This window comes from Podarcis liolepis (assembly GCF_965112155.1).
Source record: "Podarcis liolepis genome assembly, chromosome: 7".
NCBI classification, from domain to species: domain Eukaryota; kingdom Metazoa; phylum Chordata; class Lepidosauria; order Squamata; family Lacertidae; genus Podarcis; species Podarcis liolepis.
Window position 1 is genome coordinate 12,602,797 of NC_139561.1, and position 19,634 is coordinate 12,622,430.

The following is a 19,634-nucleotide window of genomic DNA, read 5'->3' on the forward strand; positions in this document are numbered from 1 at the left end:
TGTAACTCAAGCGGATGGGCTTTAAAGATGCATGCACACACACACACACACACACACACACACAGCTCCTCTTACCCCTCCGAATGTCAGGATGCAACCCCAGGCTCTTCCAGGCAAGAAGCGATCACCTCTTGGTGTGCAAGGAGCTGGCGCAAAATGCCCTTCCCTTGCACCAGGGTTTCACTCGTACCCAAAGTGGATGGTTTGATTTTTATTTATTTTTCCTGGACAGAGCACCTGGGCCCCTGGATTGAGGAGAGGTGGTTGGAGAGGTGAGTCCTGCTAGGGATTGGGGCTGGGAACTTGGGGAGGGGAGTTGTTGTTTTGTCTCTGGTTTTTTTCTTTCTTTCATCAAGGTTGCATCCAGTGCCGGCCCTAACTCAGAGTTGTTGTTGTTGTTTAGTCGTGTCCGACTCTTTGTGACCCCATGGACCAGAGCACGCCAGGCACTCCTGTCTTCCCCTGCCTCCCGCAGTTTGGTCAAACTCATGCTGGTAGCTTCGAGAACACTGTCCAACCATCTCGTCCTCTGTCATCCCCTTCTCCTTGTGCCCTCCATCTTTCCCAACATCAGGGTCTTTTCCAGGGAGTCTTCTCTTCTCATGAGGTGACCAAAGTATTGGAACTTCAGCTTCAGGATCTGTCCTTCCAGGGAGCACTCAGGGCTGATTTCCTTAAGAATGAATAGGTTTGATCTATTTACAGTCCGTGGGACTCTCAAGAGTTTCCTCCAGCACCATAATTCAAAAGCATCAATTATTCGGTGATTAGCCTTCTTTATGGGTAGACCTGTTGAAATGAATGGCCACAACTAACTCGGTCAGGCCCATTAATTTTAGTGCGTTTGCTCTGAATACAACTTAGCTGACTTGCAACACTTAGTTTTTTAAGGCCACCACATGCGTTAAATAGAACCTCATTGTTCAGGAGCAGTATAACTGCAAAGGGCTGCTGCTGTTGCTGCACGTGGGGCCACCCTGGCCTGATCCTCTGTGTGTGTGTGTGTGTGTGTGTGTGTGTGTGAGAGAGAGAGAGAGAGATGATAAGAGCCGTAAGGTAAGGAAAGGTTTAAGGAACCCTGGACAGTTAAGACCAGTCAAAGGCGACTATGGGGTTGCAGGGCTCGTCTTGCTTTCAGGCCAAGGGAGCCGGCGTTTGTCTATAGGCAGCTTTCTGGGTCATGTAGCCAGCATGACTAAACCACTTGTGGCGCAACTGAACACTGACAGAAACCAGAGTGCACAGAAATGCCATTTACATTCCCTCTACAGCGGTACCTATTTATCTACTTGCACTGGTGTGCTTTCAAACTGCTAGGTTGGCAGAAGCTGGGACAGAGCGACAGGTGCTCACCCTATTGTGTGGATTCCGACTGGGAAGCCCAAGAGGCTCAGTGGTTTAGACCACAGCGCCACCCGCGTCCCTGTAAGAGATGTAGAGTTGGGACGCCAAGGGTCATTTAATCCAAGAGATATAGTCATTCAACAAAGGAGATGCCACCACCTTCCAAGGGAGTCCCATCCACTGCCAAATAGCTCTTTCCCTCAAACGTTCTTCCTGATGTTTGTTCTTCAGTTTCCTCTCTCTACCTTCTCCTTCCTCTCACCATTGGGAGGCAGTAAATGCCTCCCAAATACCTGGATGACCTGTGAGTACAGGATGCCAGGCCTGATCCACCTTCAGGGCTTGTCTTCTGTACTTCTGGGCGTCCATCTGCAAGCCCCTTTATCCCTCCTTTGGGCCAAGAAGGAAATTGTGGCTACCCACCTGAGAGCAAAGCCAAGATTGCATGGTGTTGATAATGCAAAGGTTCGATCCCCGTACAGGGCAGCTGCATATTCCTGCATTGAAGCGTGGTGTTGGAGGGTACCCCCAAAGGCAATCTAGCCCAACCCTCTGTAACGCATCCTCCTCAGAGTCTGTAGAACCTAAGCTCCAAAGCCATGAATGTCTAGAACTCCATGATATGTATCCAGACCTTCCAAGTGTCCCTATTTTCCCGGGACAGCCCCAGATTTACAGAAGCCCTCCCAGTTTCTGATATGCTCCCAGACTGCCCCACTTTTCCTTAGGATGTCCTTATTATCATTGTAGAAATGTTGGAGGGTATTGGTAGGACTGGACGTCCCTGTTTTCATTGGAGAGATGCTGATGTTATTATTGCTAGTTTCTTATCCAGCCTTCTCCCTAAGATCGCAGGGCAGGTTGGCACCAATTGATACGCAACACTACGCAGTATTTAAAAACCATTCAAAGTGACTTTAAAAACTACAAAAATATGGTGGGTCCTATTCAGTGCTTTTTTTCTGGGGGGATACAGGGTTATGCACACCCCTAAACATTTTAGAAATAATAATAATTTTTTAAAAAATTGTCCAGTAGAACCTTAGAGACCAAATAAGTTTGTTCTGGGTACAGTGGTACCTCGGGTTACATACGCTTCAGGTTACATACGCTTCAGGTTACAGACTCCACTAGCCCAGAAATAGTACCTTGGGTTAAGAACTTTGCTTCAGGATGAGAACAGAAATCGTGCGGTGGTGGCGGCGCAGCGGCAGTGAGAGGCCCCATTAGTTAAAGTGGTGCTTCAGGTTAAGAACAGTTTCAGGTTATGAACGGACCTCCGGAACGAATTAAGTTCTTAACCTGAGGTACCACTGTATGCAGCTGCCCCATATGGGGATCGAACCTTCCACCTTGCCATTATCAGTTCCACACTCTAACCAGTTGTGGTGGAGTCCCAGAATCCTCAGATGTTGCTACTGGCACCTCCTATTTTTTATTTTGCAAAAAACAACACCACAGTGTTTCCAGGTCCAGATGCTGGAGAATGTGTGTGCTTCTGGCTTGTGTTGAGGTTTGGAAGCTCAACATCTGCTTCCACTTAGGCCTGTTCTTCCGCGTGACACTGTCAGATTCCCTGGACGGGAGGCTGTGTTGACTCGTTCTGTAATTGGCATTTTCAGATCCAACATCCGAAATGTGCTCTTCTTATTGTCATGCTGTGTGTGTGTGTGTGTGTGTGCACGCACGCACACAAGGAAGATGTTTTCGATTGCTCTGGGAGTGGCAGAGAAGTAGGAAAGGGGGAAATAATTTGAGACAGGGAGCGGTGATTTCCTCCTTCAAATAAAATAAAATAAAATAAAAATTGTGCTGCAATCTGGAGCAAAGCATTTCCTCCACAGGAAGGATCGAATAGCAAATTGGGGTCTCTGTGGGTTTCACCCCATGGAGAAGCACGTAGCATCTTTTTTAAAGCTCTCTGGGTAGGACGGGAAACTGCTGCTTGTTTGGGCTTCCCCCATCCAGGGCATCTGGTTAGCCATTGTGAGAACTGGAGGTTGGATTAGATGGGCCCCATTTGGCCTGATCCAAGCAGGTCCTTCTTATGTTCTTAACTGTGAAGGAACCGGCTTCAGAGTGGCTGAAAGGTTTTGAAAAAGATTAATAGAAAAGCTCTCCCTACCTGGACTTTAAGAAAAGGGGGGGGGTACTTTGCAGAAAGGAAGTGGAGGGTACCAGGTTGGAAGGATGCCTCTGTGCTTCATACATTACAAACACATTTTCTCTCGCAGAGCTGCAATTTCTAGCACCCTTAACAAACTAGGATTCTCATATGGTGCTTTGGCAAGTCAGCACGTTTTCATAAGCACACTTTAATAAGTTCCACACTTTTAACTATGTGGTGCATGACAAAGGGCTTTTTTAGCCATGCTGAATCTTCCCAAAATCAGCTTCATTGCATGTCCACAAATTCTAGCGTTATGAGGGCAGGAGAAAAAAACTTTCTCTGCCTGCTCTCTTCATGCCGTGCACTAGTTTTATGAACTTCTGTAAAGCCAAGAACAAGAGTGCCTCTGAAGATGTGCAGAATGCCCCCATCTCCGAGTCATCCAAATGATGCCCGGGGCCAGAGCCTTCTGGGTCAGTGAGCATGGCTTTGAAGCCAGGGTGAGCCTCTGCGTCGGGAAATAGGGCCATGCGGTTCAGTGATCACACAGCTACGGCGTTCAGCAGAATCGGGGGAGCAAAAAAGGAAGGTTTTATTTGCTTATTAAGTGGGAAATTGGAAAATAGTAATCATAAAATGTAAGGGACGTGGGTGGCCCTGTGGGTTAAACCACAGGGCCTAGGGCTTGCCAATCAGAAGGTAAGCGGTTTGAATCTCCACGACGGGGTGAGCTCCCGTTGCTCGGTCCCAGCTCCTGCCCACCTAGCAGTTCAAAAGCATGTCAAAGTGCAAGTAGATAAATAGGTACCGCTCCAGCGGGAAGGTAAACAGCATTTCCGTGCACTTCTCTGGTTAGCCAGAAGCGGCTTAGTCATGCTGGCCACATGACCCGGAAGCTGTCTGCGGACAAACGCCAGCTCCCTTGGCCAGTAAAGCGAGATGAGCGCCGCAACCCCAGAGTCGTCCGCGACTGGACCTAACGGTCAAAGGTACCTTTACCTTTTAATCATGAAATGTGCCCCAGTTCTGCAGCCATTCTAAGCACATTCTCCTCTCTTCGTGGCGTTTTGGCTGAGTAATGTTTGATGAAGACAGGCAACTCCCATTTTGTGTGCATGCAAGACACGCGAGATTGCTGACACGCGTGACATTTTCAGCCCCAGAAAGGAGTGGGGTGGGCTTATGCATGCTCCTGTACACCTTCCCTACCTGCCCATGCTCCTCCTTTGCAGAAGTCCTGGAGGCTGTCATGAATGAAGAGCCAGGACAAAATGAAGGCATATGTAAGGGTACTTCTCGATTCTGCCTTGGTCAGACCACACCTGGAATACTGTGTCCGGTTCTGGTTGCCACCATTTAAGCAGGATGTTGATCACTTGGAACGTGTGCAGAGGAGGGCAATGAAGATGATCAGGGGTCTGGAAACTGACCCTGGTTGAAGGATCTGGGTCTGTTTAGCCTGGTAAAGAGGAGGCTGAGAGGAGATATGATAGCCATCTTCACATGTCTTAAGGGCTGTCACGTGGAAGATGGAGCAATCTTGTTTTCTCCTGCTCCGGAGGGTAGAGCTGAAACCAGTGGCTTCAAGTTACAAGAAAGGAGATGCCAAAGGATGAACTTTCTGTCCGAGCTGTTGGGGCAGTGAAACGGTCTCCCTCGGGAAGTTGTGGTCTCTTCTTCATTGGAGGTTTTTAAGCGGAGGTTAGATGGTCATCAGTCATGGATACTCTAGTTGAGATTCCTGCACTGCAAGGGGTTGGATCACCCTCAGGGTTCCTTCCCAATTCCATGGTCCTATGTTCTTTCTCTCCATGGGGGGCTTGTTGTATATTGGCAGGCAGCTGGGGGCAGGATGCACTGCCATCAACTCTGGGATGGGTGGTGGGGGTGGAGATCTGGATGGCTGTGTTCTGCATTGGCATTTTGATCAGCCGCAGAGGCATCCAGTGTTTTGATGTTGACCAGGAGTGCGGGTCCTGCCCTGCAAGGCTGGTGTGGAAGCTGGACCTTTTCCAGGCAGGCAGTGTGGTGGTGTCAACATTCCCAGAGATGTGGCTCACGGTCTCGTTGGCCAACAGGAAGAGGGAAACAAACCCTGAAGGTACTTTGGCGAAGGACCATAGCTTAGGTCCCGGGTTTGCTGAAACCCTGGAGAACCGCTGCCAGTTAGCGCAGAGAGAATGCTACCTAGAAAGAGGCTGCTGGATCAGTCCTGTGGCCCATCTGGTCCAGGATCCTGTCCTCACGGAGCAACCAGATGCCCCAAAGGGAAGCCTGCAAGCAGGATTCGAACACAAGAGCAACTCCTGCAGTTTCCAGCAGCTGGTATTCAAAAGCATTGCTGCCTCTGGCTGTGGAGACAGATGAGAGCCATGGACTCCAGTAGCCATTGGTCACCCTCTTCTCACTCACCCCCCGAATAATTTGTCTAATCCTCTTTGAAAGACATCCAAACTGGTGGCCTTTACCGCCTCATGTGGGAGTGAGTTCCAAAGTTTCACCCCCCAACATTAAGCTTCATTCATACTGAGGTCTGGGTCAGGCTTAGGAAGCTTTCTGTTCAACTCAGAACTTTATTGCAAGCCATGAGGACTAGAATCTTCCTTTTTAAAGGAAGGGCCATAGCTCAGGGGCAGTGCCCCCTGTTTTGCATGCAGAAGGTCCCCAGTTCAACCCCCCACAACTACATTACCAGGTAGGGCTGGGAGAAGACTCCTTGCCTGAGGGTCCTGGAGAGCCTCTGCCTGTCAGTGTAGACAGTACTAAACTAGATCGATCCACACCCTTAACAAGCTACAGTAGTCATTGGGGATTGAACTTGGATCCTTCTGCATGCCAAGCAGGTGTTCCATGGAGGCGCAGGTCAATTCTGTGTCCAGGGCAGCTGTTTATCAGCTCCATCTGGTACGCAGGCTGAGATCCTATCTGCCCGCGGACTGCCTCACCAGAGTGGTGTATGCTCTGGTTATCTCTCACTTGGACTACTGCAATGCACTCTGTGTGGGGCTACCTTTGAAGGTGACCCGGAAACTACAACTAATCCGGAATGTGGCAGCTAGACTGGTGACTGGGAGCGGCCACCGAGACCACATAACACTGGTCTTGAAAGACCTACATTGGCTCCCAGTACATTTCCGAGCACAATTCAAAGTGTTGGTGCTGACCTTTAAAGCCCTAAACGGCCTCGGTCCAGTATACCTGAAGGAGCGTCTCCACCTCCATCGTTCTACCCAGACACTGAGGTCCAGCGCCAAGGGCCTTCTGGTGGTTCCCTTTCTGCGAGAAGCCAAGTTACAGGGAACCAGGCAGAGGGCCTTCTCGGTAGTGGCACCCGCCCTGTGGAAGGCCCTCCCACCAGATGTCAAAGAGAACAACAACTACCAGACATCTGAAGGCAGCCCTGTTTAGGGAATCTTTTATCGAGGGCTGATGCATTACTGTATTTTAATATTTTGTTGGAAGCCGCCCAGAAACCCAGCCAGATGGGCGGGGTATAAATAATAAATTATTATTATTATTATTATTATTATTATTATTATTATTCCAGCCCTGGGTCCTTCAAGGTTTGCCTTCCCCACCAGAGCATCCCTGGTGCTTGACCGCTCAGGTGGGCCGTGGCGCAGTCCCATCTACACCAATGGACCCTGCTTCCACACACACACCCAGCCCTTGGTCCAGGTAGCTTCCCTCTCCCAGCCCAGAGATGAGACCCATGCTCTGAACTCTGCTGCCGCCAGAGGGCTGAGTCAGCAGCCGGCAGGCTTCCAGGCCTCCCAGTTGGAGAGTGGCTTTGTTTGGGATATCTTATGCCTCCGGCGCCGCGCAAGGAATCCAGCAGAGTCCCCTAAGTTCATCAGCAGGAGGGAGGGTTGCCAAAGACAACACCCCCAGTTGGGTGGGAACGGAGGAGACGCGGGAGCCTGTGCGTGCACTGCAAAACTCTGTGCATGCACCGCGGAACGCGCTCCCGCGGAGGCTGGGGTGGCTGCCAGCCTGGGTGGCTTGAAAAAGAGGACGAGGCACATTCATGGAGAGGGGAGAAGGCTCCCTATGGCTGCTACCTACAGTGGTTGGGCTTCTCAATGGCTCTTGCAGGAAACGGCAGGAGGGGAGCTGGCTCTTGCGTTCAAATTCCACCTGAGGGTTTCCCCATAGGGGCATCCGGCCGGCCACTGCGAGAACAGGACGCCGGACTAGTTCAGTCCTTGGCCTGATCCAGCTGCAGGCTATTTTTATTTCAATTTGATTCCCTTCCCCTCTTCTTTTTTCCCTTTCTCCTCCTGTGATGGAACTCCTATTTGGGGACTTCCCTGGCTTTTTTCTGGTCCATGTAGGACCAGTCTGGAAAGTCAGCCTTGGTGAAGACTTGACGTTTTCATCCCCAAAAAAGTTTTTGATTTGAGTTTCCACTGAAATGAGGCTGTATTTTAATGTTTTAATGTTGTATTTTAATCTTGTTTTTAAGTTGTAGTTCAATCAATTTGTTTTTATATTGCGTGTTAGCCGCCCTGAGCCCGGTCTTGGCTGGGGAGTAAAAGGTAAAGGTACCCCTGCCCGTACGGGCCAGTCTTGCCAGACTCTAGGGTTGTGCGCTCATCTCACTCTATAGACCAGGAGCCAGCGCTGTCCGCAGACACTTCCGGGTCACGTGGCCAGCGTGACAAGCTGCATCTGGCAAGCCAGCACAGCACACGGAACGCCGTTTACCTTCCCGCTGGTAAGCGGTCCCTATTTATCTACTTGCACCCGGGGGTGCTTTCGAACTGCTAGGTTGGCAGGCGCTGGGACCGAACAACGGGAGCGCACCCTGCCGCGGGGATTCGAACCACCAACCATGTGATCGGCAAGTCCTAGGCGCTGAGGTTTTACCCACAGCGCCACCCGCATCCTCATGGCTGGGGAGGGCGGGGTATAAATAAATATTATTATTATTATTATTATTATTATTATTTTCTTGGATTTGTGTACGTGTGCATGAGCGCACTCATGCAGGAGAAAGGAGGCTGTCACAGTCTTGTGCTTCCGGGTGCCTAATGTTGGCACTGTCTCTGCCGAAGCTGGCTGCCAATTTCCTTTGACCAATAGCCCTTTGTCATCTTGGAGAGGTGTCAGGCTGGGGGGGGGGGGGATAGTCAGATGGGGACAAGACTGGTGGGGGACTCCTCTTAGCCAAAATAGGTGGTGGACTCTTCCTTCCTTGGAGGTTTTTAAGCAGAGGTTGGATGGCCACCTGTCATGGCTGCTTTAGCTGAGATTCCCGCATTGCAGGGGGTTGGACTAGATGACCTGGGGGGGCCCTTCCATGGTTCTATGACCCCTCGCCCTGCCTGCCCATAATCCCCCTTTAAAATCCCTTTAAAAGGGCACACCTCAGCAGGCACAGTGGGGAGATGGCCTTTCAGATAACCCACAATAACCCTGTCTGGGAGTTGTGTTTGTGGCTTCTGTAGCTCGGAAGGAAAACGGAGATCTGTGGGAACTGGGCGGGGGAATGCAAGGTCCCTGGGATCTGTTTCCTTGGCACCTCTGGAGCAGCAGGCCCCCCAGAGAGCGGCAGCCCATGCCAGCCCCAGGCGCCGCAAGGAGTATCGGAGCAGGAAACAGGAAAGAGGCAGATAAGCCCTCTTGGATGCGAGCCGAGAGAGACTGGCCCGAGAAAGGCGGCGAGGGGGTGCAGAGTCCCACTCGCTGTGTTTTACAGAGAGGTTTAAGAACATGAGAAGTGTCTCCTTATATCTGGCCAATGGTCCGGAGAGTCCAGCATCCTATTCTCACAGGGGCCTGTGGGAAACCAAGCAGGATTCGAACACAAGAGCAGCCCCCTCTTCCCCTGCGCTTTCCAGCAACTGGGATTCAGAAACATCGCTGCCTCCGTGGAGGCAGAGCATAGCAATTTGCCTAATCCTCTGTTAAAGCCATCCAAGTAGGTGGCCGGTCACTTCCTCCGGTGGGAGGGAGTTCCACAGTTTAACTCTGGAGAAGTAAGAAGACTTTCCCAAGGAACAGAGAAATGATAGGGGGGGGGACAAAACTGTAGAGTTGAAAGGGATCATAAGGGTCATCTAGTCCAACCCCCGGCAATGGAGGAATCACAGCTCAAGAATCCCAGGTAGAGAGAAATCCAGAGAGCTGCTGCCAGTCAGTGTAGGCAATACTGAACTTTATGGAGCAGTTCTCCTGCCTCTGTGCAAATCAGTTTCTTATATCCCTAATATAGATCATTCCTTTATTCAGAATCATGAGGACTAGATTCTCTCTTTTAAGTTTTAGTGGAAGAGGGTTGGGACAGGCTCCACTGCCTGAAATACGCCCCCCCCCCAAAGCTGCTGCCGGTCAGTGTAGACAATCTCGCTCAGCCAAAGGCTCCGTAAGGGTCTACTCTTTGGTAGGAATGGCATTAGTCGTGGCCCTAAGGCTCAGGATTGGGTGGCTTTAAAAGAAGATGGGAAAATTTGTGGAGAAGGATCCACAAATCTGTGGCTACCAGACACAAGTGGCTCTGCCCTGCCTCCATGACTGGAGGCAGAAATGCTTCTGAATTGCAGGTGCTGGAGAGGTGCTGAGGGAGGCGGGCAGGTGACGAGTGGCACAGAGTCCGGCCCCTGCCACTGCCGCTGGCCGTGAGCAAGACGGGACGTCCCTGCTGAGGAATGTGGCTTGGCTTCCTGTTTTTCGCCGCCTGTGCCAGTCCTTCTGTTTGGAAACGTCCCGATCAGTGGTGGCCTGGGGGGGGGGGTGGCGACAGGGGGAAAGACCTTCGGTGGTTTGAAAAGGAGGGTTTACTTCAGGCTAAGGAGAGGGTTGCATAAGCTTGCTGCCCCCCCCTCCGTTGGGTGGAGGGGGGTGCAGTGGGCGGTCTGCCTGGCTGGCTTCTGCGCTTCCTTGTGTTATAATTGCTCAGTAACGTTAGATTTCCAGGCGGCGCGAGAGGCTCGCATCCTGGTGCAGCAGTCGTCTCTGCTGCCTGGGCGCCCCCCCTCCCTGGCTTCCCATGGGAGGAGAAGGAGGAAGCTGCAGGGGATTTGGCGGCGGCAGCCCTGACACGGGTCCAATCCTGCAGGATAATCGGATAGGTCTTGGACAGGTGGCCTTCGTGCGTTCAGCATGGCCGCACGGCGCACGGGACAGAGCCTCCTCCCCACCTCGGAGTTGAGCTGACCACTTCAGTGTCCCCTGTGGGCACACTCTTGCAGGTGGCATGGAGTCACTCAGGGATTCTGTTTTGCATTTGGCCTTGCAGATGTCAAGCTACAAGAGAGCCACCCTGGACGAGGAGGAGCTGGTGGACTCCATGGAAGGAGAGGTCTACCCCAACGGGATCCAGGTAAGATCTGCTTGGTTGTATGTGGAAATGGGGCACAAGGTGCATTTGCATGCTGGAGACTCCTCAGCGGCTTCACCTGTTGGTTGCCAGCCTGGGGCCAGGAGCTTTCTCCCTGCTCTTGAGGGCAGGTGGGATCTCTCCGCTGCCCCGCAAAAGGGAGCATGGTCTGCATTGGGGAGTGGGCTCCCTTCCAAGCCGAATGCAGTGTGTCTGATCTCCCTCTGGGACACCCCTCTGCCCTCCTTGGAGGCTTTCTGGGGGGGCAGGGGAACCTCGGCTCTTAGAGGCAAGAACTTAGTCCTGAGTGGGTGGGTGTGCAAACATCTCTTTTCAAGAGGAGGACAGGAAAGGGCTTCCTGACTTAACCTAACAGGACCCTGGTGGGTTTTCTGTCCTCAAACACACACACGTTTGGTTCTTCCTTTCTAATCCGGCGCCATCCGGTCCAGTTCGTACTCCAATCTGGCGCTGACCGCATGAGGACTAGCTACTTGGGCTGTAGGCAAAAGGCAGCTGCTTCCTCCAATCAGCTTCGTCTCAGGAAAGAGCAAAGGTCAACCTGTTGATTTTGCAGCGTCTCTGCCGCCTTTTATGAGAGATTCTGTGAGACTCAAATTATGGACCCTAATCAGAGCTTTATAGGTGCACCCCAAATCGAGGATAGCCAATGTGGTGCTCCCATCATTCCTGACTTCTGGCCATGCTGACTGCTGTGACTGGTGGCAGTTGGAGTCCATCAGCACCCCTGCCCTGAGCCCAGTGCGATAAATCCAGAACTCCCTGTTTGCAGGATATACTGTGGCTCTGCAACCTTTATTGTGACACTGCCTGGTCTTCTAGAGCAGCTGTTTCCCAAACTTGGGTCTCCAGCTGTTTTTGAACTACAACTCCCATCATCCCTCGCTAGCAGGACCAGTGGCCAGGAATGATGGGAACTGTAGTCCAAAAACAGCTGGAGACCCAAGTTTGGGAAACACTGGACTAGAGGCGGGTTCTCAATTCGAAATTAAAAGACAGATGGCCCTTGCAGCACTAGCTGGCTCTGTATATAACACAGGGAGCCGTTCCTCCAAACAGAATCATGGAATTGGAAGGGATCCCCAAAGGTCATCCAATCCAACCCCCTGCAATGCAGGAATTGCATCTAAAAAATCCCTGCCAGGTGGGCCTCCAACCTCAACCTCTTGCACAGCTGCTGGTGGCGAAAGACTTGCCTGTTGGCCACTGAACCCCGCACCAGTGACCACCTTTGGGGACAGGCTCCCACGTTGGGGTGTGCACTGAGCCAGTCCCTCTCTATTCCCCAAAACAATCCCATTAAGCAGGTGTTTGGTGATGAATGTCTTCCTGACCTGGAGGAGATGCAGCCTGGTTGTAGCGTCTGTGAATAATTATTCACAGCTGCTTCTGAAGGAGGGAGGCGGGGGACGAAGACTAAGACAACGGACCTTTCCCTATTAAATGAGGTGAGGGGCCTTGGATGGGGCAAGGAAGGTCCAGGAGGACCTGAGGTGGGGGTGGGGAGACAAAATCACCCCCCACCCCTCAGAAGGGGTTTGCTTCTCCCCAGTGGCGGCTCATGATGGAAGGTTGTGCTCCTGCTCCTGAGCACCTATACGACTTTGCAGCAGCAAGTCCCAAGTGCGCAGCCTCTCTGTGTCTCCCCGCCATTGGGACATCCTTAATTCTCAAGATTTCAACCTAAGGGGGCAGGTTTTATGTTCCTAATCTTGGTTTGGTGCTGGGTTTCCTGTGTTCTGTCTAAACCACTCTGAAATCCCCGGAACACTGGAAGCTGCCTTACACTGAGTGGCCCATCTAGCTCAGTATTGTCTGCGCCGACTGGCAACAGCAGCTCTCCAGGATTTCAGATCGAAGTCTCGCGTACCGGGATACTGAACCCGAGACCTTCTGCATGCAGAGCAGGTGCTCTGCCCACCGAGCTTTGGCCCTTCCCCATATGGGAAACTGCTTTGATGCAGAGTTAGGCCACTGGTGCATCTAGCTCAGTGTTGCTTGCACTGGCTGGCAGCAGCTCTCAAGAGTTCCAGGCCAGGGTTGCCCGGATCCGGATCCTGGGGCTTTCTCCATGCAAGGGAGTTACTCAGCCATCAAGCCTTTCCCCAAAGATTTCCTGCCCACCCCGGTTCCTGGAGGGCAGAGAAGGCTGCCGTGTGTCCTTTGGATAAGTCTGCCACTGTCTCTGGCACAAGTCACAGTTCCTTCCTATGCAAGCATTCCTGGGACACCTTGAATTGTTGGACCGTGAGCCTGCATGGATTTTTGCCAGGCAGGAAGTAGAAATGAGTTGGGGATCATAGGGTAGGGATGTGCGCTGGGTTTTTTCTTGTTTTGAAAGTACTTTTTATTGAATTTTATCCATGCAGCCGAAAGAACAGAAGAGAATTTCATGGGCTGAGATAACGTAGGGCAAACGAAACTGATCTTTTAGTATCTTGCTCAAGGCATCGCCAGTGACAGAGACTGCTGGAGAGGGAATGGAGGAGAATCAGATGGAGATGATTTGCAATGCAGGAAGATGATTTAGACTGAATCAGACCCACTGGAGTTCAGTGTGGCCAACACTGACTGGCAGCAGGCGGCTTTTCCCAGCGCTACCAGGAGATGCTGCCAGTGGGGATTGAATCTGGGGCCTTCTACATCCCAAGCAGGGACTTTGCCAAAGAGGGATGGTCCTTCCTGAGTCTTCCTCCTGATCTGCCCACCATCACTGTATATTCCTTTTGTTTTTCCTCTCCCTCCGGGCCCCCACTTTCTTCCTCTCCCCTCCCCTTCGCCTGAAAAACTTGTTCTGGGCTGAGAGATTGTTTGTTTGGCCTGTCCCAGCCCCCTCTTTGAAACCAAATCTTTATCCCTTGGGGAAGAAAGAAGCAAATACTCAACTCCCCTCTTTGTTCTCCATCAAGCAAATCTTCAAGAACAACAGCAACCACCCCAAACCCTCCCCAGCTTTTGGCAGTGGCGTAGCGTGGGGGGTGCAGGGGGGGCCGGCCGCACCGGGCGCAACATCTGGGGGTTAGAGTTAGGGGGCGCAAATCCATGGGTTAGGGGGCGCAAATCCACGGGTTAGGGAGCACAAATTACTTGCCTTGCCCCGGGTGCTGACAACCCACACTACGCCACTGGCTTTTGGAAGCCAGGTGGGGAGTGGTAGGGCCAGAAACCTGCTCAGGTGTGTTTGCATGACTAAGGCTGACCTCTGTGCTACTTCTGCCGCTGGGATGATTTCAAAACCCTCTTTTTTTATTACTATATTTATAACCCTTGTCTCGGTATCTTGCAAATGACGCAATCCAGGGGCACTTAAAATCACAACAGTCATTAAACAATTTTCTTTTAAATGACCTGGAAAAATAGCAGCACTAAACACAGAAGGAAGGAGAAACTCAAAAGTGACGAGAAGAAGCATGGATTAAAAGTGAAGGATCGAGGCATGAGCCCAAAAACCAGAAGGATAAAGGCGGGCTGGGCTTCTGGAAGAGCCAGCCAAGATCCATGTATCGACAAGCAGAAATCCTCACAGCTCTGCTGGCACAGAGGCACGAGGAGCCACCTGAACATAAGAAGAGTCTGCTAGTCACAGCATTGTAGAGTTGGAAGGGAACCCCAAAGGTCCTCTAGTCCAACCCTCTGCCATGCAGCCTTCTGTTCTTGCAGTGCCCCAATGGGAAACCCACAAGCAGGACCTGAGTCACTAGCAACTGGGATTCAGATGCCTCTGGCAGTGCCGGCAGAGGCCAGCAGCTATCAGTAGCCTCAACCTCCATGAATTTGTCCAACCCTCTTTCAAAGCCATCTAGGTTGGCGGCCATTGCTGCCTCCTCTGTGCGAGGGAGTCCCGCAGTTTAACTGCGCTGTATGAAGGAGGGCTTCCTTTTATCAGTCCTTATTTTTCCAACAAGGTCCGTCTAGTTAAAGCCATGGTTTTCCCAGTAGTGATGTATGGAAGTGAGAGCTGGACCATAAAGAAGGCTGATCGCCAAAGAATGGGTGCTTTTGAATTCTGGTGCTGGAGGAGACTCTTGAGAGTCCCATGGACTGCAAGAAGATCAAACCTCTCCATTCTGAAGGAAATCAGCCCTGAGTGCTCACTGGAAGGACAGATTCTGAAGCTGAGGCTCCAATACTTTGGCCACCTCATGAGAAGAGAAGACTCCCTGGAAAAGACCCTGATGTTGGGAAAGATGGAGGGCACAAGGAGAAGGGGACGACAGAGGACGAGATGGTTGGACAGTGTTCTCGAAGCTACCAGCATGAGTTTGACCAAACTGCGGGAGGTAGTGGCAGACCGGAGTGCCTGGCGTGCTCTGGTCCAGGGGGTCACGAAGAGTCGGACATGACTAAACAACAATAACAACAATCTTCCAACATTCAACTTAATTGGACGTCTGTGAATTCTAGCGTTATGAAAGAGGGAGAAATAATTCTCTATCCCCGGGCATCATTCTTGGCAGCTAGAATGTTGCCAGAGCTTCTGTGATGTCACAGCAGCCCCAGCCAGTGGCAGGTAGCAAGCAGTTGTTGTTTTTGGCAGCGTTTTTAAGCATGCTCTCATTCCTGATAGAAACGGGAGATTTAGGAACGAGGCTGATCCACTGTGGAAGCTTGGTCCTCCCCTTCCCGTCACGCCGGGTTGCCTGGAGGCGTTGAGGCCTTTCGCTCATTTGGCTTGTCTTCCTGGACGCTTCGAAGGCGAAACTGCCTGGCCCCTGTCACTGTTCTCATTAAAGATCTTTCAAAATCCAAAAAAACACAGCAGAACGTTCTCTTGCCATATTCGTCTCTATTGTGAGTTCTGCAGCAAAGGATAACAGCAGTGCACGTCCCAGCAATGCACGGGGATGCCACAGCCCTCGACGCTTCCCTTCTCTTCAGCTGGGAAAAGGGCTGCCTGCAGAACACGCCCTGCCTGACAGGTGGGCACCTTCGCTGTCAAATAGGGAGTGATCTTGCACCCACCTTGCTGAGCTGAAGAAGCTCCGCTCCCAGTGCCTGTTGGCTGGGTGCACCCCTCTCTGCACGAACCTGTCATGGGGCTGGCGTGCCTCCTTGGCCCAGAGCCAACTGACTGCAGCTAAGGCAGACCAGATGTTCTCCAGACTTACTGCTCTGTTGACGTGAGATTTTGTGGGGATGAGCTCCTTGCCGTCAGGGGCTCCTGGGTGTCCCTGAGAAGAGCCCTCAGCTGGATCAGCCCCTCCTGGAGTCTCCAGCGACTAGGATTCAGAAGCATCGCTTCCTCTGATAGCAGATGCAGAGCATGCCTGCCATGGCTATAATAATAATATAATAATAACTTATTATTTATACCCCGCCCATCTGGCTGGGTTTTCCCAGCCACTCTGGGCAGCTTCCAACAGAACACTAAAATACAATAACCTATTAAACATTAAAAGCTTCCCTAAACAGGGCTGCCTTCAGATGTCTTCTAAAAGTTTGGTAGTTATTTTTCTCTTTGACATCTGGTGGGAGGGCGTTCCACAGGGCGGGTGCCACTACCGAGAAGGCCCTCTGCCTAGTTCCCTGTAACTTGGCTTCTCTCAGTGAGGGAACTGCCAGAAGGCCCTTGGTGCTGGACCTTAGTGTCCGGGTAGAACGATGGGGGTGGAGATGCTCCTTCAGGTATACTGGACAGAGGCCATTTAGGGCTTTAAAGATCAGCACCAACACTTTGAATTGTGCTCGGAAACGTACTGGGAGCTAGCGTAGGTCTTTCAAGACTGGTGTTATGTGGTCTCGGCAGGCGCTCCCAGTCCCAGGCGCTCCCAGCCGCTGCCGCATTCTGGATTAGTTGTAGTTTCCAGGTCACCTTCAAAGGTAGCCCCACATAGAGCGCATTGCAGTAGTCCAACCGAGAGCCTTGTAGCCACTGAGAGCCCTCTTTTCCATGCATTTGTCCAATCCTCTTTTAAAGCCATACAAGTTGGTCTGCCACTAGTGGGAGGGAGTTCCGCAGTTTAACTCTGCACTGCATTAAGAGGTCATTCTTTTATCTGCCCTAAATCTCCCAGCATTGTTGGATGTCGACGAGTTCAAGTGTTACGGGAGAGCGAGAAAAACTCTACCCACCCCCCAGTTTCCCCATGCCAGGCATAATTATATACACATCGTTTAGGACATCTCTTACTCCTCTTTTCTCTGATCTGAAAAGCTTCGCGGTGGCCGTGGTTCATACTGCTTGTCTGCCTGCCTTCATCCTGGCAACAGTTCTTGGAGGTTTTGATCTTGGTGGTGATATTGGGGTTCCTTTGCTGCATTTGTTAATACCCCCATTTCATGGGTACATGAAGATTTGCAAGTGTGGAGTCTCGTGCTATAACCCAGGGGCTGATATTTCTTGGCTTTGCTCCTCATCCTAAAAGATGGGGGCGCCCCAGAGGCCATGCAGTCTGACCCCTTCCCCCAAAAGCTGGGATCAGCACTGCGTGCCCCACTCCACCACTGTCCTGTGTGAACCCAGGCCACGGCATGCCGTGCTGCAGAAACTCTGCCTGTTGCAGGACAGCGAGCTTTAGGTGACTCGAGAGAGTGAGCCAAGCCACATTGTCTTGAAAGCACTTGAACATGCTCCTCGGGGTCATTCCTCATTGGGGAGCAGGGGCAGTGACCCCCAATAAGACGGCTCTTTTAGATCCAGAAGCCTTGTCCCTAGATCTCTCCTCTGCCCTTCCTTTCACCGTCCTTTTGGAGGTCTGTGCTGCCCCAAAGATGTGAAGGGGATCGTTCCCGCCTCTTGCAGGCCAACTGACATAACTGGACTCTCCTCCTCCTCCCTGGGAATATTTTAAGCAGAGGTCGGATGGCAGGGATTTTTGAGCCGGGCATTGCAGGGGGTTGGGCTAGATGAACTTTGGGGGGTCCCGCCCAACTCTATTATCTAGAGGCGGGGGGGGGGGAGAGAAAGATGCAACTCACACAATCCCTCCTCACAGCCAAGTGGTGCAACCCGCTTACCATTCTTTTTTGGGGGGGGATGCCCTCTCGGGCTGACTTGACACATGACTCCTCCAGGAAGGCATTGCTGACCAATCCGATGACTCCAGACAGCAACTCCTACAAGGGCCCTCCTCCCATTGGCTAGAGATGGGGGGGGCGGGCAACATCTGCTTTGCTGGGTCGCCTGGCTTGGCAGCTCAGCCCCAGCTCTGAGAGGCAGCCAGCAACCCCAAACTCTCCCCTCCTTGCCTTGTGCTTCTGGGTCTGCAGCCGCCCAACCCTTGGTGTCTGCTTCCTCTCATTGTCCCTCCCTGCCTGGATGGCTGAGGGCCTTCCCATTTCCCATTGAAAGCAGGTTCAGGAAGTTATAACTGGTGACCCCTCCTTCTCCCCCAATCTCTCCTTCGTTGGGGGTTTTAAAGCAGCAGTCAAAGCACTCCCTCTTAGGAATGCTTTACTTGTGACACCTGCCTTGCAAGGGGGTTGGGCTTGATGACCCTTGGAGACCCCGTCCAACTCTTAGGATTCTGTGACAATCCAGATCCTCATTTTATAACACAAATAAACAACACAAACAGAAAAACAAACAATACAAACAAATTCTTGGCTTATCCTTATTTTTTCTAAACATTGTTAGGTGGGCTTCCCCAAGTCCCCACTATCTGATTTTCATTATACCTCATCTAGCAGTTTACATATATCATAATTTCTAACCTTTTTTTTATCACACTTACTTTTACCATAAAAATCTTCACATTTTATCACTTACAAATAATACTATTTTAAAATACAGTGGTACCTCAGGTTAGGAGGTCTGTTCTTAACCTGAAACTGTTCTTAACCTGAAGCACCACTTTAGCTAATGGGGCCTCCTGCTGCCACTGCGCCGCTGCTGCACGATTTCTGTTCTCATCCTGAAGCAAAGTTCTTAACCTGAGGTACTATTTCTGGGTTAGCGGAATCTGTAACCTGAAGCGTCTGCGTATGTAACCCGAGGTACCCCTGTACATTATCTTCTACTTCTAACCCTACAGCCTATATCCCCTTCCAAAGCTATTCTAAGATTTAAATATTAACATATTTTTTCAAATATTCCTTAAACTTCTTCCAATCTTCTTCCACCGTCTCTTCTCTCTGGTCTCGGAGTCTCTCAGTCAGTTCAGCAACTTCCATATAGTCCATCATCTTCCATCTGCCATACTCCAAGGAAGCCTTTTGCCATTCAGGTGCCCTCCAGGACGTTGCTGGACTACCACTCCCATCATGCTCCTGACCGTGAGCCTTGGGGGCTGCTGGGAGGTGGACCCTGCACACCCAACTTCTGGGAAGCAACAGACTGGCGAAAAGCCACTCCAAAGCTTGGTGCTGATTGGACATCGGTGGGCGGGGGGGTACCGGCCCAAACTGCAGCATCCTGCTTCTCGGGCAAGGGGGGACTGTGGAACTCCCTCCCACAAGAGGCAGTGATGGGCACCAGCTTGGACGGTGAAAAGAGGATTGATGGAGGACAGGGCTGCTAGTGGCTATGCTGGGACTCCATGGTCAGAGGGAGCAATTCTTCTGAATCCCGGGTGCTGGAGGGGAGAGGGCTCCTGTGCCTGGGTCCTACTTGGGGGTTTCCCCTAATAGGCACATGGTTGGAGACTGTGAGGATGCTGGTCTAGATTGGGCCCCTTTTCACCTAATCCAGCAGGTGGTTCTTAGTTTCTTACATGCTAGATGCTGTACGGTTTTTTTATTCTATTTTCAATCGCATCTCACCCCACCCCACCCGTACTGCCCCCAATATATTATAACTAATTGAATCGCAATTTGAATACTGAAGAATTGAGATGGTGATACAATAAAATGCAGTGTAGGAGACACAGTTGAAAATACAATGAGGAATCAGTATGCCTT

At 51.4% G+C, this 19,634-nt stretch overlaps 1 protein-coding gene across 10 annotated transcripts in view; it reads left to right on the forward strand.

Annotated features, from left to right (window-relative positions):
* ECE1 (endothelin converting enzyme 1) overlaps positions 1-19,634 on the forward strand; it is a 77,790-nt gene that overhangs the window by 28,972 nt on the left and 29,184 nt on the right. For 8 of the 10 annotated variants that reach the window (XR_014528746.1, XR_014528747.1, XM_083514641.1 and 5 more), the window contains exon 2: positions 10,695-10,778. Coding sequence is in view for 7 of the 10 variants with exons in the window: in XM_083514641.1 (XP_083370767.1) it covers positions 10,695-10,778 (84 nt within the window). In the remaining 3 variants the exon portion in view is untranslated. Of the gene's footprint in view, positions 1-10,113; positions 10,779-19,634 lie in introns of those variants that run through there. The other 2 variants (XR_014528748.1, XM_083514640.1) reach the window with 1 other exon arrangement.